This window comes from Drosophila melanogaster, chromosome 2R (assembly GCF_000001215.4).
Source record: "Drosophila melanogaster chromosome 2R".
NCBI lineage: Eukaryota > Metazoa > Arthropoda > Insecta > Diptera > Drosophilidae > Drosophila > Drosophila melanogaster.
Window position 1 is genome coordinate 24,438,857 of NT_033778.4, and position 27,314 is coordinate 24,466,170.

Sequence of the window (27,314 nt, forward strand, 5' to 3'; positions counted from 1 at the left end):
ATAGATCCGGTCTCGAATTTTGCAAATTTATGTTAAGTCCCTTGTACTTCTGCTGGCAGGCGGGCGAGCTCCATTGGGAACTGTTATACTGCTTCAGGACTTTGGATTCTGCCTGCGGAACGAGCGGCAATGGAACATTGTGTGCCAGGTGGCACCTGGCGTGTAGTTTACGCAAATAAAACAAAATACTCTTAATATTTAATCTTTCAATTAACAAGTGGGCGTCACTGCCCCATTGTCTTTGCACTTATTTTGCGCTTCTTCCGCCCGCCATTTCCGCTGCTCAACTCGCTGTTTATTCTCATGCAAATACTTCACACTTACAGTGCCTTGCTGTGGCATCCGTGACACTCGCCGCCCACTTCCGCCGCCCACTTTGTCCTGTGCATAATGCGCCCCGCAGTGATAAAAGGCAAAAAGTAGGAAAGAAAGCGAGAATCCGAGAAGAAAAGGGCGCTGGGGAACCTTTGTTTAAATCTACGAGGAGAAAGCCCGCTCTTCCTGGCCCTTTCAGGTCCCCTAACAATTTGTACGCCTCAGTGCGTGCGCATTTCTGGGCACTTAAGTTTCTACATAGAAGCATCCCATTCCCATGCTCATGCCCATGCCCTCACCCTCACTCCAATGCCATTCCAAGTCCCATTCCCATTGCGAGGTCCCTGGGATACAACCTGCCCTTCTTTTCCCGGGCCAATGCTTAATTTTCGACTTAACGAACTCGCCGCTCATCTTTTTCAGCTTTGCGATTCTCCTTTTTTCGCGCTTGGCCATTGAACATTTTATAAATTGAGACTATTTTGCATTTCTCATTAGAGGAGGAGGTTGATGAGTGCAATTAGCAATTTGCATAGTAAAAACTAAAGAAATTTCATTTTTATTTAAATTCCTTTCTCTGCACATTCTTTCTTTTTCCGCTGGCCAAGGAAGTTGGCCAGTAGCAGGCCAAACAATTTCCATAAATAATAAGTGGCGTGCTCTTGATAATCCTAGCTAGCTAAAGTTGAAGTCCCACCGAAGTTGTTAGCTCTTATCTATGACTATGATGATGGGCCCAGGTGGGCCGCAGAAAGTATGCTATGATTTTGTTAGCCTAAAAAGGGACCGCCATTTAGATAGTTTTGCCTACCAAACCCGATGTGAAGATATTGCTTTGTCATTTCGGTCACGTTGGCGGCACTTTTGAATAATTTCACGCACAGATTTCCTTCCGGAAATGGATTCAGTTTCAGTTTCAGTTCCATTCACGCCTCCCACATAATGGCATAAATAATGTATCGCTGCGACGGGCACAGAAGAGCCAGGAGATGCTCGTTAAGCAGCATAATATTCCGTAATTATGGCAACCATTTCGGCCCACTGCCGCTGGATCCTGGATGTGCTGGATGTCCTGGGATGTCCTGTATCTCTTTTTCCGTTCTCTGGATTCTGCGGCCGCAGGAGTCACGTGTTGCTTACGTTCGCTTTGCCGGCTACGGCCGTAATTAAAGCCCGAGTTCATTTTACAATGCAACAATGAGATGTACGCTAACCACGGTCTGGATCTCCGACCTCCATCCCGCACTCCTTTCTAATTATAATAATTAATTTGTTTTCTGTGTCTTCGTTTTTGCTGTTGTTTTTGCCGGCGCTGGAGACTATATAGTACGAGTATCTGACCTGCCTTTTCACCTGGCTCCTTTGTACCGCTTTTCTCTTAGTTGGCATTAAATTAAATCCGGAAAGAAAGTTTTTAATGCGGCTTATTCTCATGCTATTAGCTTGATCTCTTAATATTACTAAATAATCCAGCAAAATGTTAATGTCCCTTGCTATTGTTAGCCAACCTGGCTGGGGTTTCCAGCGAATTCAAGTGTTCAGACAGTTTGCAATTGAGCTTTAAAGGAACCGTTGCGGCCAACCAACGCCCAATCTTAAGCACACTTTGAAGCATTCATTTGAAAACTTGTTACAATTAATAATATCATTATTGCAATCAAAGTAGCCGCATGCCTCGCAATTAGGGGCGTGGCAGCAGGAGTAGCGGACCGACTCCTTCTTTTCTCAGTCACGTCCTCACCACTGACAAAGTAAACCAACTTGCTCGACTTGGCCAAGTGAACGGGACGAGTCGAGGGGTAGACGATGGACAGACAGGGAGACAGGATGTTGCCGCTGCATAAAAACTTGTTAAAATTTAATAATTTATGGCCCTGGCCCAGACAGCGAGTAGCCCCGGTCTTGGCCAAATACACACAGCCAGCCGAGCTGAGAAGGCAAGTAATAGACGTCAGTTTTTACTCCTCGTGGGCTGCGACTGCAGCAGCTCGAAATTGGCTCAAGTTTGTCCAGCTAGTCAGCTAGTCAGCTAGCCAGGAAACCGAAGTGACAGCCAGTGGGCGGGATGGCCTGCAATTTGGCCGCCTGCTGAAATTGCGAAACACTTCTCCGGACCACCGACCACGCCCTGTTTATGCAACTTCTAACTAATATGTAGCTGTAATTAAATTTGGTAGTTGCCTGTGGCCAAGAGTACCGAGTTATGAGACCGTGGGCTTCACTCACCTGTCAGCCCTCGAAGTTCCGAGGACTGGCTGTTCCCCCCATCTCGCACTTGGCTTAAATTGACTTGGCCCAAAGTCGCGCCGTCGCCTCCTTACGTGAGCGAAATCCCAAATTCCGGCTTGGAAGAGTTGCCGAAGGGCGGGGCTTCGCCGCGTTCCAGTGACACCGGTGAGGTGTTAATGGTTTGTAAACTAATTAACTGGAGGACAGAGCCTTGAATCAACAACTGCTCGAAATGTGAGTGAAAGGAGCAGGAGGCAGAGTCTGCGCAACTGATAACTTTAATAATGTTTGAAAAATACACATAAATAGTAGATAAGTGCAAAGTGCAAAGTTTTCAAGGGGATTGCGAAAGTATGCAGTTTCCTGAAAGTATCACAGTTTCAAGGAACAATGCTTTAAAGCCGCTTTTGAAACGTTCCCATCACAACTGCCAAAATAAAGTTGATTTGTCGGGACACTTTGGCCCCTGCCCCCACGGGCTACATGATTTATTATATTGTCCGAGTGCGGATGCTGATGCGGATGCGATGGTAATCCGGCGGGTTAAGACCCAGCAGGCCACCGCGTCCACCTGCTCCTCCACCGGACGAGGACAATGCACTGGGTATCGAGGTGCAAACGAAACGAGAATGAATTATACGGTTTTGTATGGAATCAATTTATGTGAGCCGAGCTGCAGGACCTCCGGCGAGCGATATCCTCGTTCGCTCCACGCAGTGTCCCCGTTTTCGTTGAGATATGCAAGGCACACAGGACGACGAGAAATGGCGGCAGAGCGAGGAGTCCTTTAAGAACTTAATTAACTTTTTCTCTCCCTGTTATTGCCGCACGGGGGGAGTGGAACGTGCTTGGGAGCCGTAAAAACATATATTCCTCGACTCGACTCGATATTTAACTGTCACATTGTGCGACTTTTTACGCTTCGGCAACCGCATAAACAAACCGCATTGCGTGCAAAAATATTCACAATACTGTGACTGGAATACTGCCGAAGAATTACCCATACGTACGTACATATGTATGTATGAATATGCGTTGCTCTGCGGCTTTTGTGCATTTAAATTGCAATTATTGGCCAGCCTGTGAGAAGGATATTTGCCAGCAGGATAAACAGCTGCAGTTTAGCATTGTTTTGGCAAATTATTCACCACCATCCCACCGAGCTGTCGAATATCCATTCGCCTGCTTACATTTTATGTATTTGCCCAGATGCCTATCATGCGAAGCCACTTCCAAATATTTGTAGCCAGACAGACACAATGCCGGCTTGATTAAAAATGTTTATTTAATTAAGACACTGCCGAGTCCCAGGACAGATAAGGCCAAATCAAGCGAATCTGTGGTCAGCCACAAAGTGACTCAATTTTGCGAAGTGATTGTGATTGGCATGTAAATGATGTGGCCCGCCGCAAACGAGGCGTTTGATAAATACTTTTAATCGCACTGTAATTGAATTTCTACGTCGGGCACTCACTTAGCGATTAAGCCAGCTAATTCTTTCAATTCCTTGAAATGCATAGGTGCACTATGGCCCCTCAAATGGTATCCAATATTTGCGCAGGCCACTCATAAATTTTTATGAAAAGCATATTTTTAATTTGTGTTTTTATTTGCATGTATTTTTTGTGTGTTTTACCGTGCAAATAGTGGCTTGTAATTAATGCCAAGCCAGCGCTATAAATAAATGCATATTGGACATGTTCGGCACTCAAATGCTCAATTATTGTTTCGCATCGGACTGGCAAAAAGTATTTGCACTTTAGTTTTTGATTACTCTTTGCTGGCCATAAATAATCGACTGTTGGCGGGTTGAGCCCAGTTATAGCCGGGTTATAGATCCCGGGTATCAGGTGCGTGTCGAAATTCCGGCTTTGCCCACTTTTCCGTGCAACGGAGTCCAATTGCTGGCCGAAACAGGTGCTGCGATTCACACGCTTTTACCTCTTCCATTTGCCCTGGGCAACCGCACTTCTATGAGATGCAGAAGAAACAAAGGGCAACAATAGAAATGCAAATTCTGATTTCAGCCGGATGCCGGTGGGGGTCAGGGGCTTCTCGAGGGTCACGGGAGTCGATGGCTTGACTCTGGCCGAGATTGAGGCGGGGGTGAGCCAGAACAAACGAAGCGTAAGCCCTCAGAAGGCAAGGAGCAGGCAGGCGAAACTGACGAGTCCGAATATGTAAATATTGAACGAGACAATCAAATATGCAACAGTATTTGTCCGATTTTTCCTCCTTTTTGCCGTCTTAAATTTCCAACATTCATTGACAAAAGGGTTGCACGTCCCTCGACTACGTAAACAACCAAATCTGTCCGTCCATCCGGGGTTTCGGGTGTGAAACTCATTTTTTTTCCAAATTTTTGGCAAGGGTTTTTGGCTACCCAGGGGCTAGCCCTTAAATCAACATGTAGCCCATAGAAATGATAAACCCGGCCTGCATAATTCATGAGCGCCGGCAGGACTAATGAAAGCCAGCGGATCATAACTGCGCACTCCAGCACTTGGCCCGATAACCTTGATAAGTAGCTGGCTGCAGATTGCCTTATCACCAGACTGCACTCCGTGCACACTGAATTGTACGAAGTAGCTTCCCTTTCCTTTCCCTTTCCGCAAAAGCGAGAGTAATCCCTGCTTTCATGGGTAAACCCAGATCATCTTGCATATGTGAGTGGGCCAGTGGGGACTTCAATGAGCTCGCAATCGCAGAAAGTAATTCACTTACTGGGTTTTCCGCCGAGCCTTTCAGCAAATCGTCCTTGCAGCTGCACATGCGGTACATGTGTGATACAAAGTGGCTCGAATTATGTATGCACTCGGGAGAGCACACATCTTGTAAGTAAGTCGTGCATTTATATTGTTTTCCTTCCAGCCAACTGACTCGCATTTTTCCTGTACTAGTTGTTACGTCCTTAAACGCTTTCAAGTGCAGCCACTTTGATGAGCTCCCGGGAGCCGTATCAAAGTGTCCGTATTGGAAGTCATTTGCATACAAGGGTTCTATTGTATATTCTCCAATATAGCTTACAGCGAATTAATAAATAACCAGGACCATACTACGATGATTAGGCTTGAGATTCTGGGACTTGCAGTCACGTTAAATTCGAAGCAGGGGCACCGACATCCAGACAGCTCCCTGAATTGAATGTGCCAATCAGACGGGAGTCACCTTTCAAGGCCTTCCTCGAGGAACCATTGACATCACCCGGCTCAACTTTCAATTTGCTGAACAGGAAACACCGAGCAGTGAACAATAGACTAGGGTTAATAATAGTTCGGCTCACACATTGTAAGTTTGCTTTTGGCCAATGTTTACAGAAACTTTCCAAGTTCTGGCCATTCATCGCACCGACTTTGTTGGCGAAGTGCACTCAGTTGGCTTTTATGGCCAGGAAGTTGTCAATGGAGAGGCCATACGCGATAAAATATGATAGTAAAGCTCGGCATGACAAACACATCCAAGGGAGCTCCAACTTTTTGTTCGATATCTGTTCAAGGATTACTGTCCTGTCTCGTAAATGAGAATTGAAGGTGTCGTAAATCCGTGACGCGTTCTTTTCGCTGATTGCGCCAGTCTGCTGAAATCGCGCTGCAAACAGGTCGTTTGTAATTCTTAAATTGTAATCAAGCGCGGGCGAAATAATTACTGAATATTTATAACTCGGTTCCCCGTGGTCTGCTCTTAATGGTCGTCGATTTTAATGGTATGCTTTTCCACGCCCCATTGAAAAATCACTGCCACTCGTCTCATAATTGCCACGCCCCTTTGGGCGGAACGGGGCGTAACGGGGCGTGGCGGGGCAAGGGGCGGACATTTGTCTGTCGCCAGCAGTCGCCATTTGGTTTTGGGCCCACAGCCGTTGACAAGCCATTTGTCACATTTACACAGCCGCAGGCGGCCCCCTCCTTGGATTTCACCTGGACTTCAGGTGTCCCCGGGACTCACATTAAAGCGAGTCATCCGGCTTGGAAGCCCGCGATGACCCAGTTGGAAGCACTGCCAAGACATATTTCGCGGAATTTATGAGCAGCCAGTTGAAATCCTGCCAAATCAATTTGCGGCCAAGTCCGTTCAGGGTTGGGCAAACACGTAGGCCCAGCAAACAAGTCAGCTCCACTCACAACTCACATTTCGGGCCTCAAATTCTCCAAAATGAACACCCTGCGGAAACTGAATAGCCTGCCGCCCTTCAGATCGGTGGGCGGTGCTTATCGTCTGTTTGCTGGCAAGGATCAGAAGAAGGATTCCGCGGGGCAGAAGACCAGACAGCCGGAAAAGCCACCACAAGATAAGCAGAAGAGTAAGGGTGCTAGTGGCAAAGCAAAGAGTGCTGGGTCAACTGACTCCGCCAAGAAGACCACCAAGGTTACCCTGATCAACGGCGAGGGCGTGGGACGCGAGCTGATGGACGCGGTGCAAGAGGTAATCTGTGCTGTGAAGGCCCCAATAGAGTGGGATGTCCACGATGAGTTCAAGGCCAAGGACAGCGATGATGTGTCCCCGGAGGTCCTTAAGTCCTTGCGAGCCAATAAGGTTGGCATCAAGGGACCCGTGGATAGTCGTCACTGGCAGCGCCAGATCCGCAAGCAGTTCGCCCAGTTCGCCTACGTGTCATTGTGCTCCCACATCGAGGGACTGGACTCGCCCTACGGCGACTTCGACGTTGTGATCATCCGGGACCAGATGGAGGGCGACTACTCTGGCATCGAGCATCTGGTGGTCCCGGGTGTCATGCAGACCATTAAGGTAAGCACCACGGCCGGAGCGGCCAGGATCGCTGAGTTCGTCTTCAACTACGCCGTGAAGAACAAGCGCAAAAGGATCACGGTGGCCCACAAGGCCAACATCATGCGGATGACGGACGGCAACTTCCTGGAGGCCATGCGGGCGGAGGCCGACAAGCACGTGGACGACGTTTTGTTCGAGGAGCGCTACCTGGACACCTGCATTCTGAAGATCCTGCTGAAGCCCCACAAGTGCGACGTGATGGTCTCGTCCAGCATGTACGGCGACGTGCTGCGGGTGATAGCCGGCGGCATGATGGGCGTGCCGGGCATCTGTCCCGGCTACTCCGTCAGCTCCCTGGGCACCGTGTTCGACTGCCGGATGAAGGCGTGCCACGCCCTCGCGGGCAAGGACCTGGCCAATCCCACGGGACCCCTGCTCAGCGCCGCCCTAATGCTGCGCCACGTGAAGATGGACAAGCAGGCGGACCAAGTCGACTGCGCCATTCGCAAGGTCTACAAGGACACCGATATCCGCACCCCGGATGTGGGCGGCAAGGCCAAGTGCTCAGAGTTCGTTAAGGCCGTGTGTGATTGCCTCTAAGTTCTGCTCTTAAAGCAACAAAATTAGTAAGCATATAAAATCATGTATGGTTTATCATTTATCATAACGATTACGAACCACTTCGAAAAATGAAATATGTGTAGATTATCCACATACTTGGATATTTATTTGGTTTAAAGAGAATGCAGCCATAAATGGTAACATATAGTTCGCCATTTTAGAGACCAATAACTTTTTCGCCATACACAACTAAGTGAAATTGGTAGAACATTGTTGTCCGTTCTGACAATGCGACTTTATGTGCCTAGTGAGTTCAGTGTGATAGCTGACTTTCTTTGGCCAAACTAAACTATCGCCAAACTAAACACATTTATAATATGTAATTACCTTGCATTTAATTCACTCGCTTCGCTGGAGGTCATAAAAGTCGTAATTCGCTTGGCTATCGCTTGCCAGTCGTGGTCGTATATTTATATAGCCCCGTGCTCTCTGGTCGCAGTTTGGAGCTCCCAGCTCAGAGTTCCAAGCTCCCAGCTCCCAGTTCCCAGATCTCTGGTGCTTGCAGTGCATTTCGGCAGATTTATGGCCGTCCGGCATTAACCGCCGCAGATGCCAGCTGCAGTTTCCTTTGCCGCTTTTTCGGCTCTTAATTAAGTTGCATTTCGAGTCCTGCCACATGGCCGCTGCCATCGCTGGGAGCAGGATGGTAGGGTGGCGGGTAGTGGCGGTGCACTCTGCGATAATAAAAGCACATGTTGACATCTGCCCACAGTCTCAGGCGGCCATTATGCACCTATTCGCCATTTTGGGAGGTCGCCGGGGTGGGGAATTCTTTTAGTGCCGCTTAAGCTTTTTACACATTTTCGTTTATGGCTGCTGCCATTTCGGTCCGCATGCAGGACGTGCTGTCAAGGCTGTGCCTATTAGTCCTTGGCCGAAAGGACGCACCCTTGTTGTTGTTTCTGGAGCTGTGGACCTCTCTGTTTCGCTCAAATTGGAATGCCATAAAAATACGGAGGTACCTACTCCGCATGCTTGCTTATTTAAAAATCATCTGGGAAAACCGAGAAGAAAGAAAAGGGCAGCTTATTTCTGCTGTCACTGTCTCTGCTCCTGACTCGAGTTCCATTTGAGCCTTGGCCCGTCTCTTATCCTTTTCTTTTTCCCATTCTCATCTCCCACCACCTCCCTTTCCCCTTCGCAATGGCGCCCTTTCGTATCTGGTGTTTGTCTGCGTCGACTTCCGTTTCCGGTTGCACGCTCGCCATTGTTTCACCCCTTTTTATGACTTCTGGCGCACATGATTCTGACTCTGCCTCTGCCTTGCCACTGCCACTGCCTCTGCCTGTGAATCTGGCGTTTTGTTGGCTTTTGATGAATTTTTATTAAAAGCAAATGTCCAATGCACCAAAATGGAAATCCAAATCAAAGCGAAATGCCCAGAATGCTGCTGAATGAAAATGTCCATTCAATTTCTGGCCCATGCATCCGTTACGAGTGTGATGAATTCAAGAACTGATGTACAGCACTCCGTAAAAATTGAGATTTAATCAGAGAGCTTAAACTCGTTGGATCCCAATAACTGTCCGCAGTGACTGCTATTTATTCCTCTGTTTTTCGATGGCGCAACCTTTGACCTTCTCGGACCTTTTCGAACTTTGGCTCCAGTCAGCTGGAAGTTTGTTTGTTTCCTCCCAAGCCAACGAGCTTCGAATAGGAAGCGGGAGTGCCTTTCCCCAGACTTGGACACCCACCAAACAGAAATTTCGTGGCATTAGGCGGGATGCGCCACAATTAACCTCTTGAAATCGCCGACAGTTGCCATGCTGCGGAATGCTTTGGTAATTTGGCCCGTGGGCATCGTTTGCACAATGCTACTGATAAGGATGACCGGCGAGTGGGGATGATGGGCGGTGGGTGGTGTGCGGCGACCTTGGGCGTGATTTTGGCTATTTTTGGGGCATTGGCAACGGGTTGAAGTGATTTGATTTAATCATCGACGCGTAGGCCAGGACAACGACTGGCAATGAATAATTCATTGAGGCCTAACAACTTAAATTGCTTTGGCTGTAGGTCTTCATTGCAAAGTGTCCGAGTAGTCCTTTCAAGCTTCCAAGTGAATTTAAATCTCCGCATTTTAATTGGCTTATCCAATCTGTTATCTGCAATAAATTAAGAACAATAACCGAAGGTTTAGGGGTGGGCTTGTAACAATGGATTAGGTACATTGGATGTCGTATCTGTCAGTCCTTATCACAGAAATTTCTATTATAAATATTATTTTTACAGACCCTAAATTCCCTTCTGGGGAGCTTGAAATAACGAGTGTAAATTCAGAAGCACAAAGGCAGCAATTGCATTAACGTTCTCTTTACGACCACCTCCGATTCCATGGCAATTTGGCTATGTTTCGTGTTTTGGCCAAGAGCGGAGTCACAAGCCAACGGCAAACATTTGCGACATTAGCGATGAACATTTTTACCAGCTCCTGCAGCTGAAAGTGCTCTGCGATGATGCATTGCTGGCAGCAATGCAATTAAGAATGCCACCGACACGAGACCGGTCCACTCGCAGCCCGAATTCTCTGAATCACCTGGATCGCCCGCTGGACTCCACCCACGCAGGTCCTCCCACCAAATGGAGTCGAGAGCTTGCTGTAATAAACAATGGCAAATAGCATTCGAGTTGACAGCGAAACACTGAGACGGTAATTGCATGTAAACATGGTTGTTTGGAGGAGCAGTCTGCGCTGTGGTGTAGCTGAAGGTTCCCCGTGGTGCTGCCGTAATCAGGGAGGGGGTGGCGAATAAAGCAGGCCATGATCGGGTGTCCTCCGCAGATAAAGACGCTGCCTGCCACATCACTCAGCCGAGCGGGCAATCGGAGCCCTTCAGCTGCGTCCATCAATCAAACACTTGCCTCCGGCCGCGGAGTCAAGACCCTTGAGTCCTTTCAGCCGGCATCAATGGCAGGATCTGTTAAGTCCTTCGCCTACGATGGGTGATTCGGTATGGACGGCATGCCTGTCAGCAATCCGGCGAACCAAATCCGAAATCACCTCATGCGTTAGTCAAACGTCAATCACGCTTACAGGTGCCAGTACTGATTTTAGATCCATATTAACTAAAGTGAATAACCAAGCTATTCTGATATGAACATAAAAGTTAGAAATGCTTTCAATGACATTGATTTTTCGTCGCTAAGTCCATCTTATAATACCATTCATGATTGTGCATTTCATCAGCCTAATAACCTATTACTATCACAGAAAAATCTTTAAGGCAGCTCATGGTATTTTCGAGACCCTAAAGAAGAGCCAACACATTTTCAAATTATTGCCGAGCATTCCCACAAACTTGCAGCTGCAAACTCAAATGGAGAGCAGGCGATTTCAGAAATTTGCCACTGGATTCTCGAGGGCTTGTGGCATCCGGAGACGGACGCTGTGAGGGACGAGTCCTGGAATCTCGGAGCTGCTGAGATGTCCTATGGGCGTGGTCTGTGGCAAGAGCAGGCCGACGAACAGCGATTGTGCTTATGTTTATGCGCGCTTATTTACGACTTAGATTTGAATAATTTACGATGGCGACGACGGCGGGTCAAGAATGCAATGCGGGTGCAGTGGGATGCAGCAGAAGGGATGCGTCTTTAGGAGCCACTAGGACACTCCAGCCAGCCAGCAGCGAAAAGCAAACAGGACTACTATTGCTACATTGAACTTGCTGGGTTGGCCAGTCTGGTCATCTGTGTTTTTGCATAACCATAACCTGTGAAAGAGCAGCGAAATCGAGCAGATTGTGCCGCATGCGGCGGAAACAGCGGTTGCGATAGCTTTGAACGCAACCGGAAACACAAAATGCCACCATCGACCGGAAGGTAAATTATTGCAATCGGACGGCCAGGCATTTTCATTTCCATTTCCATAACCGTAAATTGCCGCATTTCGCCGTCACAAAAGGTGTTCATATACCAACAAGGATCAAACCATGGATTTGCCTCTTCCGCGCGCAATTCGCAATTATTCGGACTTTGGAGTCCGGAAAGCCACGTCGAGAGACCATTCGAACGTGGTTAAAAGCTATTCAAAACAGGGAACTGAATTAAATGCACTTTGCGGTGGTTGGTGGCTGTTTTAATTTACTGTGCTTTAACTGAGATTCTCGTTTTGCATAATTAATACTTTGCCACTATTATCTCTATCTGTGGGTAGATAAGTGGCGAAGTGCATGACAAGCAGTTTCTTTATTGAAGCTACATCTTATCTCTCGTTGCGTACCTAGCAATTTAATTAAATTCAAAATATAGATATTAAAGCAATGCGGATATGATATTCCTGATAGCATACCCACTTAATTAGAAAGAACAGACAACTTTAAGCCAACAGCTCGAAACGTAATCTATCAAATGTAAGTTTTAATTATCACGAATTAACAACAAGCAACAAGAACTTAATTTTGTCCTCACATTAAACCAGGTAGCTCAATTTTAAAAGTACATAGTGATTGTAGGTGTTAGAAGGTAATGGGCTTGGTTTTCTCGAACACCTCGCGTGCCAAACTCCTCATGACCTTGCCGTTGGCGTTCTTGGGGAACTTGTCCACGAAGATGACTCCGGCATTCAGCTGCTTGTAGTCCACCACCACCCGCTGGGCCACGTGGTCGATGACCTTCTGGTCGGCGATCTCGGCGCCCTCCTTCTTGATGATCAGGGCTCCGGCGGCGTCACCGTATCTCGCATCCCGCACGCCTACCACGCACACGTGCTCCACCTCCGGGAGCTCGGCGATGATCTGCTCAATCTCGTTGGGCCAGTAGTGCTTGGACTTGTACTTCAGCAGGTCCTTCTTGCGGTCCACCAAGTACAGGTTGTTGTCCTCGTCGAAGTAGCCCAGGTCGCCCAGGTTGATCCATCCATCCTGGAGGGTGGTGGCCGTGTCCTCCGGGTTCGAGAGGTAGCCCTCCCACTTCAGGCCGATGTCGATGAGCACCTCGCCCGTCTGATTCACGCCCAGCTGCTGGCCATCCTCGCCTTGGATCTTGATCCTCATGCCGGGCGCCAGTCTGCCTACAGAGCACTCCAGACTGTGGTCGATGTTGATGGTCACCACTCCCGTCTCCGTGGTTCCGTACGAGAACATCACGTAGGTCTTGGGCAGCAGCTCCTGGGCCCGCCGCAGTAGTGCCAGGGATATCCATCCTCCAATCACGAAGGCTATCTTCAGGGACTCCAGTTGCTCGCTGGTGGCCAGTGGACTGGTGAAGAGCTCGTAGGCCTGCCATGGCGCCATTGCCAGGCAGGTGACCTTGTACTTGCTGACCAGGTAGAGAGCCGTCTCGGCGCTAAATGTCCTCCTGGATATGATGCGAGTGAAGCCACATGTGAGATTCATTACGGTAATCGAGAATCCGGTCATCCAGTCGATGGTGGCACTGGTGTACAGCACATCGGTACTGATGCACAGCCTGTGGGAAGAGATGGGTTAGACTGGCTAGTCTGGGAGCTTTGAACTTGAGAACTCACGAGTTGGTGGATGCAATGTGGCGGTGGGAGAGGGCAACTGCCTTGGGCAAGCCAGCAGTGCCGGAGGAGCACAGGACCACGGCGATCTGGTCGCCACCAGTGGCCAGGGAAGCAGGTCTGAAAGATATTTAAAATAATGAATTTATTGAAATTTAAATTGATTGAAGATCTCAAACTACTCACACATAGATCTTCTCGGCGGGATGGGGCTTTACGAGGTCCTCGATGCTAGTAACGCCCTCCACTTTACCCGTGAGCGTGATCAGCTTGGGAGACCACTCCTTGGTGATCTCCTTGATGCGGTCGTAGTCCGGACCGTCGATGAACATGATCTTGGGTTTGGTCACCGAGTAGAGACCCTGTACGATGGCCGGCTCCCTGGAGTAGTTGACGGCGTGGAAGGGCGTGGCCTGGAAGAAGCAGGCGGTGGCCACGGGGATCACGAAGGTGCTCGAGTTGGCGATGATCCCGACGCGGTCCTCCTGGGTCAAGCCCTCGCTCTTAAAGAATAGGGCAATCCGGGTGGCGTAGGCCAGCATGTCGGCGTTGGTCAGCACGGTGCCGTCGTCGTCGGTGATCTACTTTTATATAATCGAGCTCATCAGATTCCCGTCTCCGCCGGCTACCAGTCACGCAATCGTTTACCTGAATCACATTGGTGGGCCAGCACCTCAGGGAGTTGAACACGATCTGACCGACCGAGGTGTTGTGGTCGTAGACCGTGGGCCGTGGCGGGCCACTCCAGACCTGGGTCTCCTTGTTGAAGAAGGTGGGGAAAACCGCCTTTGTCGGCATTTTGCTAGTCCAATTCTAAATCTCTACTGAGTGCCCAGAGCCGTTACGTTGTCTTTTTATATCGCCCTGAAGGGGCGCTTATCATATCAATTAAGCAATTAATCGCTACACTTGCCGAGTCCAAAGTTTGGCCAAAATAAGTCGAAGATTTACGGTAACATCAGCTGATTCCCGAGGTGGGCTCGTCTAATCTAGCCGGAGTCACTTTTTTAATTTCCGCTCCAGGAGGCAGTGACTTCCGTACCACTTGTCCCATGGGAACACCTTTCAGAGGCAGGTGAGTAAGCAAACTTCGCCGGGGTCAAAAGTATTAATTCCCGAACTTTTGTCAGATAAAAAGCTGTACTATATTCTTAGAAAAATATTTAACAGATAGATTCTGACGAACGATATCTTGGAAACTATAAGGGATTACCTTGCAAGTACAATATTTTTCGTTCTAATTTGATTGCACCTGGTATTACTTGGACGTGGCATAAAAAATGTATTTTGTGATTGATTAACAGAGAATTGCGCTTTATATTGTAAATAGTTTTAAGCTCGTGATATTAAATATCCTTTGAAGTATCTATTTGACCCGCCTGGAACGTTTACTTTAAGTTTTCAGAAACTATTTCGCCAGCTTAACCTGAACTTAAATGTTGTTCTGCGCCGCTTTCAAAGGACTCTCCGAAATAGTTCCTTTTAAATGAACTCAACGCCGGCATTTTATTATGGCTGTAATAATTTCGGGGAGGGCCACGCCCTGTTGCGCTATTTGCATTGTGTGTCGGCGCCCCAAAAGGGGGGCTGTACCTCGAAAAGCTCCGGGAGTTCGGTTGCATGCATATATTAACATGAAATTACAGACAGAGCGGCCAAAAGCGAGCAAAATAGTTTAAAGTGTTTCTGAATTTGTTTGGCAAAATGAGCAGGACCCGGCGAAATGCATAAGCAAGGACCCGGACAAGATGCTCCCGACGATTGGCATGCAAATGGGGGGTGCCACCGCAGGAAACTGCATCTTAAGGCTTTAAGTCCTACGGACTTTCGGGCAGGACGAGCCGCCGTTCCGAGTCAGCGAGTGCGAGTGCGAGTGCGATTGCGATTGCGATGCCGATTTGATTGGCGGTTTTGGGCGCCAGTCCTGGCGGGTTACCCCAACGTGGTCTCCTTGCCCACTCGGGCGTGACACGAGGCGTCAGTTAATAATGTGCGTTATAATGAGATGCCCCCACCTCCCAGGTGATTCCACCGCAAGTATGTCGGGTTGACGAGATGCTATGGCCGTACTTGTGGATGACTAATCCGACGGACAGACAGCCAGTTTGTGCTTCAAGTGCCGGCTTAATTAATTAACATCACTCGAGTGCGAACTGTTACATAATTGAATTAGCAGTCGATGGCTGATAAGGAAATACTATTATTCCACGGCTTATCGCCCTCCGCGTCACTAATTCTTTCTGAATGAAAGTGCACCTGCGCTTGGGGGTTTCACCTGTGTGATAAGACTAAAACTTTGTTGCCAGGATGGCGAGGTAACTGTGTCTCAAGTGCAAATAGTTGCATAATACGGCGGACTGTCGATGCCTGATAAGAATACTATTTCACTGGAGATCCCTATTGTTTTCTGAATGAATATAGGCTTCCTTGATGGGGTTCCAAATTTTCGATAAGAAATTAGTGGAGAAACTAATTGGGCCCACTGATATCTAGTTTGTAAGCAGGCGGCTTATCAGCTCCAACACTGCCCACCGTGAGACATCATTTTGCATTTGATTTTAATGGTTCCCACAATTGGAATACCACCTCTAGATAATAAGTCATTTTAAGCTCGAAGTTAATTATTAATATTCACTGCAATATAGAGATATATACTTAGATCCTAGATACGATGGTCACTTTCATAAACTATAGTTTCCGTACTTTTTTCGCACTTGCTTCCAACTGTCTGGTATCAGCGGTGTGCGGTCAGTGTCCCTGACCTTAGACACCAATCCCCCGGTGGCTCGGTGGAAAACATTTGGATTTGCGTTCGGGGCCTTATCACGCTTATCACACTTGTTGGTGGTCCGCCACGTGCTCGACGGATGCCGCCGAAGCGCAACTGTCATAAATCTTGCATACGCACCGTGGGCATGCGCAAAACGGGTTCCGATTCCGCAGCATTCCGAAACATCGCCCCATTCATAAAGCCCGGCGATGTTTCTTGGCCGAGGATTCGGGCTCCGACTCGGATGCAGCACACCCGATGCTGGGAAGGAACGGACCAACAGTCTGCTGTCTGGGGACTTGGACACGCTCAGACAGTTTGCGGTGATTCCTTCGACGAGGCGGTTGCAGCTCGGCTCACGAGTTGGTCGGAAAATCACTCACGGGATCCGTTTGAGTTGGGGAGCCCAAGGGGTAAGGACTCAGGCCACGAATTAGCCACAGATAAGGGCCTAACATATTGCCAAACTAGTCAGTGCGGTTAGCAAAAAGTTTGCTCAAGTGTTGTTAAGTGCTGCGAAGTTAGCCGTGGTAGTTAAGTGCGCTCGAAACTGAAACTCGGCCCATTCGCAGTTGGCCCTCACACGTCGAAAGTTTTTTGGGCCCAACCCTTCACTCGGGCCTGTCCCTCCTTTCCTTCCTGGCCTGTCAAAATGTTTTGTTCCGAACTTTTCCTCCTGGCCCCCAACAATTGAAGTTTTGACAACGAAATTTAGTTAAGCAAAGCTGCCGCGGTTTCGTTTCTTTTCCGGCCCAACTGCAGAGCGGAGTTTGTGGAAAAGTGCGCTTTTCAGTCCTTCGATCCTGTTTGGTTAACTACGTGAACCGCCAGCAAAGTGAACAGATTGGGCGTGTGATGTGAATGTGAATGGTGAGTGCAACGAACGTCCTTTGAAAAGTGTACACTCGATTCCATTGATGAACTTTACTTGAAGCATTTTATTGTACAAGCAGGTTTTTGAAGTATCTGAGATAATAAAACAATATCACGATATCAATAGATCAATTAAAGTTTAAAGTTTTCATAACCATTAAAATTGAAAAATAATATCCGCATGCACACCATATATTGTGTGGATGAAAGCACTAGCTTCAGCTTGTTGTGGAACAAATCTTAAATTTGTTTTAGTTTTTTCTCGGGAATATGTCAATTATTACAGCTTCATTGAATTGTTTCCCTAGAAACCAGCTATTCGCTTGTAGTCTAATTTGGAAGAATCCGAAAGTCCTTTTAGAGGCCTTTTGTTGGACATTTCAGTGTGTTACTACTTCTGTAATTGCTACTTTATCGTAGCTTCGTGTCCCATTATGAAATGGACACAAGGAGCCCACGAATCCCAGAGGGTCAGCCCCAGGCGCATAAATATGCCCCGGCTTGTCGGAGGGACCCACTCGCATTACAATACCCACTGAGAAGGACCAGAAATTGTGCGTGTCGCATCTATAATTAAGTGAATATAGAGCATGCTGGGCCCACCAGAAGGAATTTCCTGTCCCTACGCATTTCCCAGAACATTAGCACCAGAAATGGAACCAAACAGAGCCAAACATGCCGTCTTGGCCACTGGAGAATGGATTTGGATGTGCGGGGTATTTGTGTGGCATTTGCGAGAATGCCTGGCAATTGCATATGTATTTGAGTGAATATTCATCATAGAGAATGGGGAAGTTCAAAGGACCAATATCGGCCCGTCGTCATGTTTCTTGGTAATTTTTCAAGGTTCTGTTCCAACGATTCCATCGAGTTCATAAAGTTCACAATGTTACCTCAGCTCACCTCTTTAGCCCAACTGATTGCGCTTGATATTGTGGCGTCTGGTATTTCGGGGCCCTTGTATTGTCAATAAGGACATTCTTCAACAACTCTGGCCAACATCAAAGGGAACCACACCCACATTCAAACACAAGGCGGGAAATCCCCCTGCCGCTCGCCACACAGCAACTACAGGCGCCCAATCAAAACACAACACAACACTTGCAAAAGGAAGCTGGGGAAGTCAATTAAATTAGCCATAATATACGGCAAATGTTTGCCTAGCTACTGTACAGTGGGCCCCCCGTGCACGGACTTAACACCCTGTGTGTGCCACTGTCCCCGTTTGCATTTGGCTGCTCATGAGTAATGTGCACACATAATTATGAAAAATACACAAGCCACTCGACCGAACGAACTACAGTGGAGCCTCGCTACGCTCGACACCCTAGGTGCTCCACTGCTCCACTGTTTGTTTGCTTGTCTTGGCTACACGTCTGTGGGAGATGGAGATCTGTGCTTTAAACAACAAAACATCCAATTCCGCAGGGCAAATAATTTAATTACCGACTGGACGTTAACACAAATTTTACTGGTAATAAATTTAGAAGCCTCTTGGAAGAATATAATTTACGACTTATGGCCCATTAAGCACTGGAGCACTGCATCATGGGGGTAAATTAACTGATGATTGACCTGTTCACTCGCAAACTCGCCCTCGGCCAAATGGGCAACTAAAATGTGGGCAAATCATAAAATCTGGTGAGGCCATGAGTATCGAGCTCCTTAAATTTCATATCAAGCTGAAATTGTTGCACTTAATCGAATGTCAAACAGTTTCAGCCAACACTTTCCCTGTCTAAAACTGGTAGCAATCATGACTGTAACTTTGTTAGATATTAGTACAAGCCCATACCCTGGCTGTCGAGTCCTGGCTGTCTGGTTACTTGAACCCGGGGTCAGCAGGACTATTTGTAGGGGTCCGTAAGCCATCGAAACATTTGCGGACCCGCCCATGATAACTCTGTTCAAGTGGCTCAACTCTCCGGAATTCCTAAGCAAGGGGCTCAGCGGCAAGGGGAGGACACAAAACACTTACATAAAGAACAAAATCTGCGATAAATCCACAAAACCGAAAAACCGAATAACGAAAAAATGCAGAAAATATACGAATGAGAGCATGAAAATTATGGGCAGCAATATTTTTGCCAGCTTTGTTGCTCTGCCATTTGGCATTTCTGTGGCCTAGACGACGACACACCCACAGAGACACAAGGCATGGCTTAAATAAATAAAATAAATCAAAAATGTAAATCAACACTCAAACGTGTATCTGTGTGTCTGTGTGTGTGTGAGTGTGTGTGGGGCTGGGATAATAATTCGCACACATGTGTGGGCAAAGGATAGGGATCTGGATAGGATAGTTGGGGTATACTATAGAGGGGCTTTCAGATGGCGAACTCTCATTAAACCTGCCTCAGATTGCGTCTGCAGTCGTTCGTTGACTTTGGCAGTGTTTTTCGTGCGGTTTGTCATTTGGTGTCGGTCTGTAATGAAAGAAATCATGACAAAGCATTCATTTGTGGCCCCGGGAATTGTTTGGATTTCGAGTGTCAAAGAAAATATTAAATTATCTTAGGGCGCACAAACGCCTCTAACGAAGCATTTATTTTGTTTTATGGATATGGATTTCGACTTACTGCGTATTGAGCAATAAAATCATTTACTCCATGAAAAATTCATGACTGCTCCAAATCATCAAATGGCTCTCACAACTTTTAAGTGTAATTGGAGTCAAAACAATGCATGCTGCCAATTATTTGAGAATATTTGCTTTCACAATTGTGTAGCAACTACGAGCATGCTTCTGATCTGTTTTCCCAGGACTGCCGTCTCCGTGCAACTTCAATTAAAATGCAGCATTCTCGCCGTTTCTCCATCGATTCTGTCTCCGGGCGGACATTGAGAAACCTTTGACGAGTCTTAAACGGATTGCCAGCCAGGCGTTTCTTAGGCGTCTTCATTATGGAACACACAGTTGCCAGGCACTCCGTATAATTCCGTTCATCACTCGGTCTGTCCTGGCCCACGGCCATGCCCATGCCCCCTTCCATTTGACTAACTGAAACGTGACAGCCAGCCGTCCTTCTGGAAGATGGCGGTACCCACCTCCTTCCACCCACCTGTCTGTGTCCAGAACCTTGTTACGGATCCCGAGTGGACCGACGGCTGGCTGGCTTCTTCCCGCTCCTTCTTACATCTGTTTATAATTCCGGGAGGAATCCACTTCATTTTTATCAGCTTCATCACGGCATCTTGCATTTTTGAAATGAAATTGTCGTTCCATTTCTCTGGGCCCCCGTCATCAGCGCCCTCTTCATCTCCATCAGCATCTTTAATTCCATTGCGCGTTCTTTTTCACCTTTTCTGGCAGCGGCTCGTCATTCAATTTGACGCCACATTAATTCACTACGCTTTGCTCCTTTTGGTCAGCCGGATATTTGCATTCTCTCTCCCTTTAATTGCTTCGTTATGCGACGCGCCTGTGTATCCGCGCGGCCAACGCGGCGTATGCGCAATTTAAGGACTTTTGCGAAGCATCATCATAGTTTAACATCCGACGGGTCTCGCTCAAGGTGTCACAAAGTATGCGATAGATTGAGACCCTATTTAGATGGTTATTGATTCCAAATGTACTAATCCATTCTTTTAGGCACGATTAAATGTTATCTACCATATAAACTCACCCTGTCTAATTGCTTATTCGGGCATTAGTTCGCAGCCATTTAAGTACCTAGCTGAAGCTAGTTAATGTGGACTTTCGTTGGCCTTTTATAGCGTAACTCTCGCCGCCCAGTTTCCGGATCCCTGCTCTTTTCCCGCTTCGCTCACTTCATCGGTCATTTCGCACAGATTCGCTCGGTCTCCATTGTTTTGATTTCCGCCGCGCTGCTTGTCGACTAGTCGAGTGGTCGATGTTCGGGTTCCGATGTTTTGGGTTCCGCACTGCGAGATCCGGGTGATGCTTGAATGGCAAACAATAATAAGCGCCTTCTGCATCTTGTTGGCCCGTCCCCCGCCCGGAGGGCACACCTCCCCGGACAACCCACCGAACGGTCCGAGTCCTCGCCTCGATATGTATGTATGCCGCCCTACAGATTTAGAGCTCCATTACCATGGGGACAGATGGGACGCCGCAAAACGGAGCCGGGCAGGTTTGTTTGCCGTTGGGCGATAGTTAAATTGGGCAGACAAATGCTTTCGCTCGCCAGTTTCCCCGCTTTTCCCGCGACATTTTTCGTTTGCAGTTTATCAGTCAATGACTGCAATGGCTGTTAAAATCCTGCAACTTTACCACTTTCGTGGCCTCTGGGAGCCTTTCGACTGACATGTGCTAGTGCCGTTCGAGGTCCAGGGCCAAGGATTTGTTTGGCCAGCGCATTTCTAATTCAGTGTGTATAAAATTTGTCTGGCCCGGTTAAGTTTGGCAAATAGATCCATTGGGATTTGGCGCTTCGTATAATATTTAGTCAAATTCCATGACTAACCCAGTTTATTTCTTGGTTTAGCCAGGCGAGTGGGCTGCTCGAACCAATTTTTTCGTTGTTGCCATAATTTATTTCGACTTGGCCGGAGTTTCCACTTTTTCCACTTACAATGTATGCCTCTGACACATTTCAAGGCATTTTCCGGCTTGGTTTGCGCTTTGTTTTCTTCCAGTTTTCAGTTTTCACTACTCGCCTGTTTAGATATATATGTATATTCATAAGCAAATACACAAATGGAGAAGTAAAGGAGATGGTGGGGAAAACAACTATTTGGCACGCTATTCAGCTGGAGTTTTCTATTATTTTTGTAAATTTTCTTGGCAAGCACAATTGTCGACAGCCGTCTAAGTGATTTTGTTTGTCGGCCCAGCAGATAGAGACAGCGCGATGGCCTTAGAAAGAGACCGTTGCTGACCATGCACTTGGCAACGAATCATCCGGAGCAGTTCCCTCGGACTTTCATTTGCCCAATAGTCAGCGGGGACCTGGACTCCGCATTGATTGCTGCTCCATGGCCTATTATACTTAAGTGCTTATCATAATTTGTGTAGTCTGAGTCTGGGTCTGAGGCACAAAGTCGAGTCAGGCAGCCCGTATAATTCCAAATACTCCTCCCAGCCGATGCGCATAAGTCGCTTCGGCGTTGACGGGAATCCCCCAGAGAATCCGGGGGAAATGGATTTTCCAGTGCCGGAATAGAAGCCGAGAAAAACAAAGGGCCCGGCGAAGAATGAGAAATGTAATACACTTGGAGGCACTTGGGACATTTGCTCCTATACTTTCTTGAAGGCACTTTAACTTTTATGCTGCCATATTTCAAGCAGTTCTTGATGTTTCGAGTCGCTTTTTCGCGTTTCGACGCCCTCGGCGATTTACCAGTTTAATGGGATTTATTTTCGAGTTTTTTCTTTGCTAATTCAAGCTACTGTGAACGGATGGAGGAGCGGGAATCGGATTTAATTAGAGCCAGCGGAAATGATTTATTGATTGGCAGCAGCGAGGGCAATAGCGGTCACTACGGAATCCACAACCGATTTTATGTTAAATGTATATGCAGCAGCTAGTTTGCTAATGGCAGCAGATGGTAGTGTCTCTTTTTAAATTATTAAATTATTGTGGAAAAAATGAAACGGTTTCAATTTGGTTAATGAAGCAAAACATAAACACACATGCGTGTATTTGCTCAATTTTCGATATGATCAATATTATTCAACGGATTAAAGGTTTAGTGCTGAAAGCCTAGGCGACTTATGCATTCAATGGCTGCAATAAAAGTAAAACAATTTTAGAGCTCAATCAATTTTCAATGTACTTTTCTGCTAGAGCATATTTAATTTGTCAATACTCGAGCGTACAAAAAACTCGAGCTGAGTGACTTTAAATTTGAATTTTGCCTGTCGTCTGCCTCTCCCAGAAATTAAATAAATCATGCCTGAAATCCACTTAAAGTGACGTTAAATCCGTTTCCAAACCCCAAAACCGTTTTGTTGAATTTCCGATGTCCCAAACAGCTCAGCAAACCCCAAAAATGAACTTTAAGTCGCAAATTTGGCTTGCAACCTTCCGCAACAAGCTCTGTGATGGCTATTTTGGATTACAGCCCCCACTTTTTTCCATCACTTTTCCGTCCTCGATTTTCTTTTTAGCATTGTGTATTTCTTTGTTTATCTGCTGTTCCACAGCTTTATACCCCTTACTTCAACTTTGGGGATATTATCTTTTCGAATTCTTTGTTCGGTTTTACTTCTTGTGGCACGAGTTTTATGTGAAAATTGTTTGGCCATATCGATTTATTGAATTAAATCACATTTATAGGTTGTTATGGCTTTTTATTTATCCGCCAAGTGAAGTTGTGCAGTGATTTATTTTTATTTTGCAGCCTCTTATGCTTGGGGAATTCTTTTTGTTACCCGCAAAATCCATTAGACTGCGTATACTTGATAAAGTTCGCTTTTTGCTTTCCTTCAATAAATTCCTACAGGCACTTTGGAATTATGAATGGTTTTAAATATTTCCACCATCATGCCTGTGCATGGGAAAATTTCCCTCCGATTTTTCGCTCTCTCTCTAATTTATTTCCGATCCTAATCTCTGCACATAATAAATAAGTCTGATTGATTCGCAAATAGCAGTGCACAAGTTTTGCTTTTTTGCGCTTTCGCACAACTTAACTTGGCACTTACGTGCCGCAGGATTTAATATCGAAATCGGATTTAAAGGCCATAAACCGGGGCGGGCTTGTCACCACAAATGCCAGGGCCAAACATCAGGGTTGCCACCCGCAGCGCGATTTCGATGCCATCCCGGCGGATACGCAATATTTTCGCATTCATCTTCATTTTTTCGCATTGTAGTGTTATTTACTTGGCGTTTGTATGCCCTACCCTTTTCAGCCACCCTGGCCTTCTTTTTTTTTAATATATAAATAATGTAAATGTAGGTTCCTGTATGTGTAAGTGCTTCGGGCCACCAGCCGCGGGGACTCCAGCGTTTGTCTACGTTTATCTTTGTCACCATCCGCCCTGTTTTCTCGATCAGATTTCTGCCCGACTTCGGCAGCTTAATGTTCAGCCGCAGAATATTGGCGGCATATCAAGCCCATAATGTCGTCATTTGTTTCCTGAACGGCACACGTGCCAGTGGCACTTTTTTGTCATTTAATTATATAAATCGAGTTAAGTCCCCTGGCCTGTAGTATGGTTACAACCCTTCGTTGGATCCCATCGAACTAATACATTTAGATGTCACTGCGTTGCATACTTATCAGTTGGCCCCGACTTTCCGGTGGCTAAGTGGCTTTTGGACTGAAAAGTTTCTGCTAAAGTTTTCGCTGCCAATTTGAATGGATAATTCGACACAAGTTTTCTGCGGCTGTCAAGCCCGTTTCCAGTGAAACTTTACTTAACTGTCTGCTATGTATTTTCAGCCCTGCTGTTGTTGTCCCGCTATCAATAAATAAATAATTCATAAATAGACAGGCGCATGTGTGTGCCAATAACACGGCGTGCTGAGGGATGAAAAATGAAAGCACATTAAATAAAATTCCAAAACGCCGCGCCTCAAGTGTCGCAAACACACATATGTACATATAAAAAGTCAAGCACCACATTTCGAATTAGGACACCCGCCCACTTTCATGGGCGTGCCGTAGGGATGCCTTGGAAAAAAAGAGAAGGAGATTTGCCACAAGAAGCACGCGCATAAATACCAATAGAAATGTTCGCATAATGCAATATAATAAACGTCAGGAGCAGAAGTCGAAGCTGGGGGGCGGGAGTCCTCCGCAGGACGAGGTCTTGGAGGCCAGAGTCCTCCGTTCGGGATCGGAATCGGGGTGCGGTCTGATTGCGTGCTGATAACCCTTTTTCAACTTTCCCATAAGCTCCGACGAAAACTGTGGCAGGGCTGCATAAACCCGTTCACATAAGTACGCATATATGCTTTAAGTTAGCCAAGCGAAATCCAATTTGACTAACAAGACATTGTCACTCAAAGCCAGGGGTAACCGCAGGGGCGACAGGGGCAGCCATGGCAAGGGACTATCCCGGGAAATCTGCTCATGAGCATGATCGAAGGCAGTGACATTTCACCCTCATAACCTCTTGTCTTGCGGTTTGAACTGCAAATTGCGATTAGGCCACTTATAAATGCATGCATTTAATCACAGAAAGTTGTTGCACAGGGATTAGGGCCATACTCGAAGCTTTAAACTGTGCCATTTACATTTATAATTATATTACATTATTAAAATATATTTCCTATAAGTTTGGTATATTTCTTTACGTGTGCCAGCTCAGCAGCACAAATCGCTTAAATTCATTTAAGCCAGACGCCGACGACGTCGACAACAAATTCCTGGCTTAAACCGCCGGGCGACGGGCGCATCCGCTCATTAGGCTGAGAGACGCCAAGGAGCATCCTGCCCCATCCTGCCCCATCCTCGATACGTACGTGAATGTCCTTTATGGCGGAGGGATCAGTCACTTGGTAGTCGGGCTGTCGAGCTGTCAGCGTCAATGCGGCAACCGCCAGCCGCAAAATCTGTACAAAGAAATGCCATAAAACGCCAGCCGCAGTCACGACACCCAAAAACCAAAAACGGTGATATGAACGAAAAATGCGGTTATGGCAGTTGGGCCCCGAAATTTACCGCCAACGGATGGCTGTTAACATAATTCATTTTATGAGCCAACTTGAACGCCGTGAGCCGCAGAATTCCGGCCGAAAGACTAACGGCCTTTAATTAAAATATCTCAGGGGATTTGAAAGATTGTGGAGTTGGGAATTCGCCGATATGAAAATGGCACTTAAAGCTGCAACTTATTTCTCCTCATAAGCGCGGTAGCTGTATTAGTCCGAAAAAGGAAGGGATTACACTTTTTCACTAACCACATTTGCTGAGTGCTCGAAAGCAGCTCATCTTCGGCTAAAAGCCAAAGCGGCGAAGTCAGCTAATGGTGTCACTTAACAGGGAATGGCAAATTAGCGCGGATTGCGCACTTTTTGCCAAGAATCAGGAGCTTTAAGGAGGAAAGCACGGAGAGCACTCCATTCATTCAGGTGGGCAGCACATGGACGACAGGTGTGGGCTGAGCAGCTGTTGACACACTCTGCAGATACAGATACGGATTCAGAAACGGATACAGATACAGATACAGATATGTTCGCGTGCTTGTACGACATGTCGTATAAGTATTTTAATTAAGCATCAAGAGGCGGCACAAAAACACATGAAGAGCAAGTTTCGCGTTTTAATTAAGGCCCTCCAAACTAAGAAAGGCGGGTGCTTCTTAATCGGAGGGTTCAGACCCAACCCTTCCCCATCCTTCAACTTCAGTGGCCCCGGGGGATCGGAAACTTTCCATTTAAGCTAAACTCACAGTTAAAATTTAATTTACTCAGCACAAACTTGCGGCGGCAGCTGCGCTTGCAGAATGCGAAAAAAGTGCAAAATGTGGGACGAACGCGCACGCCGTTCGTCATGCGGATTACTCATACGCCGGGTTGTGCGCCCGAGATGTGGAGGCTGGATAAAGCCGGTCTGAAATATCAGCTCCCAAGTCCTCGGGCGACAGGTGGCGGAGACAACAACAAAAACAACAAGAACGGCAACAGCAGTGGCTGAAACAACATCCTGGGAGCCGGTCCACCAGCCCACCAACTTCCGTTTGGGCCAAAACACGCCTTAAATGGCTTGCATTTAAACGTCCGCGTATATGTATGAATAAATATTGCATACATAGGTGCCAGCTGGCTGTTTTTATTCGTCCTGCGACTGAATATTACAGCATTTTATTTATCTGCAGCGAATAAAAACATTTTTAAGCTGCGAAGGGCAAACAACTGCCGAAAAATAAGAGTATTTCAGCTTAGGATCTGAACGGAATGTTCGCCAAAGTGCGAGCAAAATGTTTGGAAAATCAATGGATACACTGGGAAAAGAGATAGAGACTTGAATTGCACTTTTCTCCTTCAGATATCCGGGATCTAAAAGTAAAGACCATAAAAACCCACCTTTCTATCTTATAACTGCATTGTTTTTCCACTGGCTTGTTGGTTAAACGGTTTATGAATGCATATTAGATGGGAATGTGGTATGCCATTGCAGTGAAGACATTCCAGTTTCAGCGATGGCAATGCACTGAAAGTAAACTTAAATTAAATAGCGACAAAGTCTCAGTGCCGAAGGAACGGATTGGAGCAAACTTAGCATGCCTTTAACAATCAAGTCGGTTTTACGTGCTATCCACTTGGCGTTTTGTGTTCGTGCTTGCCAATCGAGCTTCACCGTTTGCAGAAGCTCCATTGTACTTGGTACCTCAATCCTGCCGGAGCTACTGGAGTCAATCAGAGCCAGATGGATGCGGTAAGCATCTCCAATTGCCGGGGAATG

General features: G+C 46.9%; 3 protein-coding genes across 4 annotated transcripts in view; 2 read left to right on the plus strand and 1 right to left on the minus strand.

The window, feature by feature from the left end:
• Window positions 1-6,643: 6,643 nt before the first annotated feature.
• Window positions 6,644-7,983, plus strand: CG3483 (uncharacterized protein). Its single transcript, NM_138068.3, has one exon. The coding sequence runs from the start codon at window positions 6,697-6,699 to the stop codon at window positions 7,870-7,872; it is 1,176 nt and encodes a 391-aa protein (NP_611912.1). The 5' UTR covers window positions 6,644-6,696; the 3' UTR covers window positions 7,873-7,983.
• Window positions 7,984-12,227: 4,244 nt separating this feature from the next.
• On the minus strand, window positions 12,228-14,184 carry CG4563 (uncharacterized protein). Its single transcript, NM_138069.3, has 4 exons — window positions 14,000-14,184; window positions 13,538-13,932; window positions 13,355-13,471; window positions 12,228-13,296 (listed from the first exon to the last, which is right to left on the minus strand). Exons 1-4 carry the CDS (start codon window positions 14,147-14,149, stop codon window positions 12,345-12,347), a joined length of 1,614 nt encoding a protein of 537 aa, NP_611913.1. The 5' UTR covers window positions 14,150-14,184; the 3' UTR covers window positions 12,228-12,344.
• Window positions 14,185-16,435: 2,251 nt separating this feature from the next.
• Window positions 16,436-27,314, plus strand: part of CG13579 (uncharacterized protein) — a 35,365-nt gene continuing 24,486 nt past the window's right edge. For both annotated transcript variants that reach the window (NM_138073.4, NM_001274240.2), the window contains exon 1: window positions 16,436-16,991. The gene's annotated coding sequence lies outside the window, so the exon portion shown is untranslated. The remainder of the gene's footprint in view (window positions 16,992-27,314) is intronic.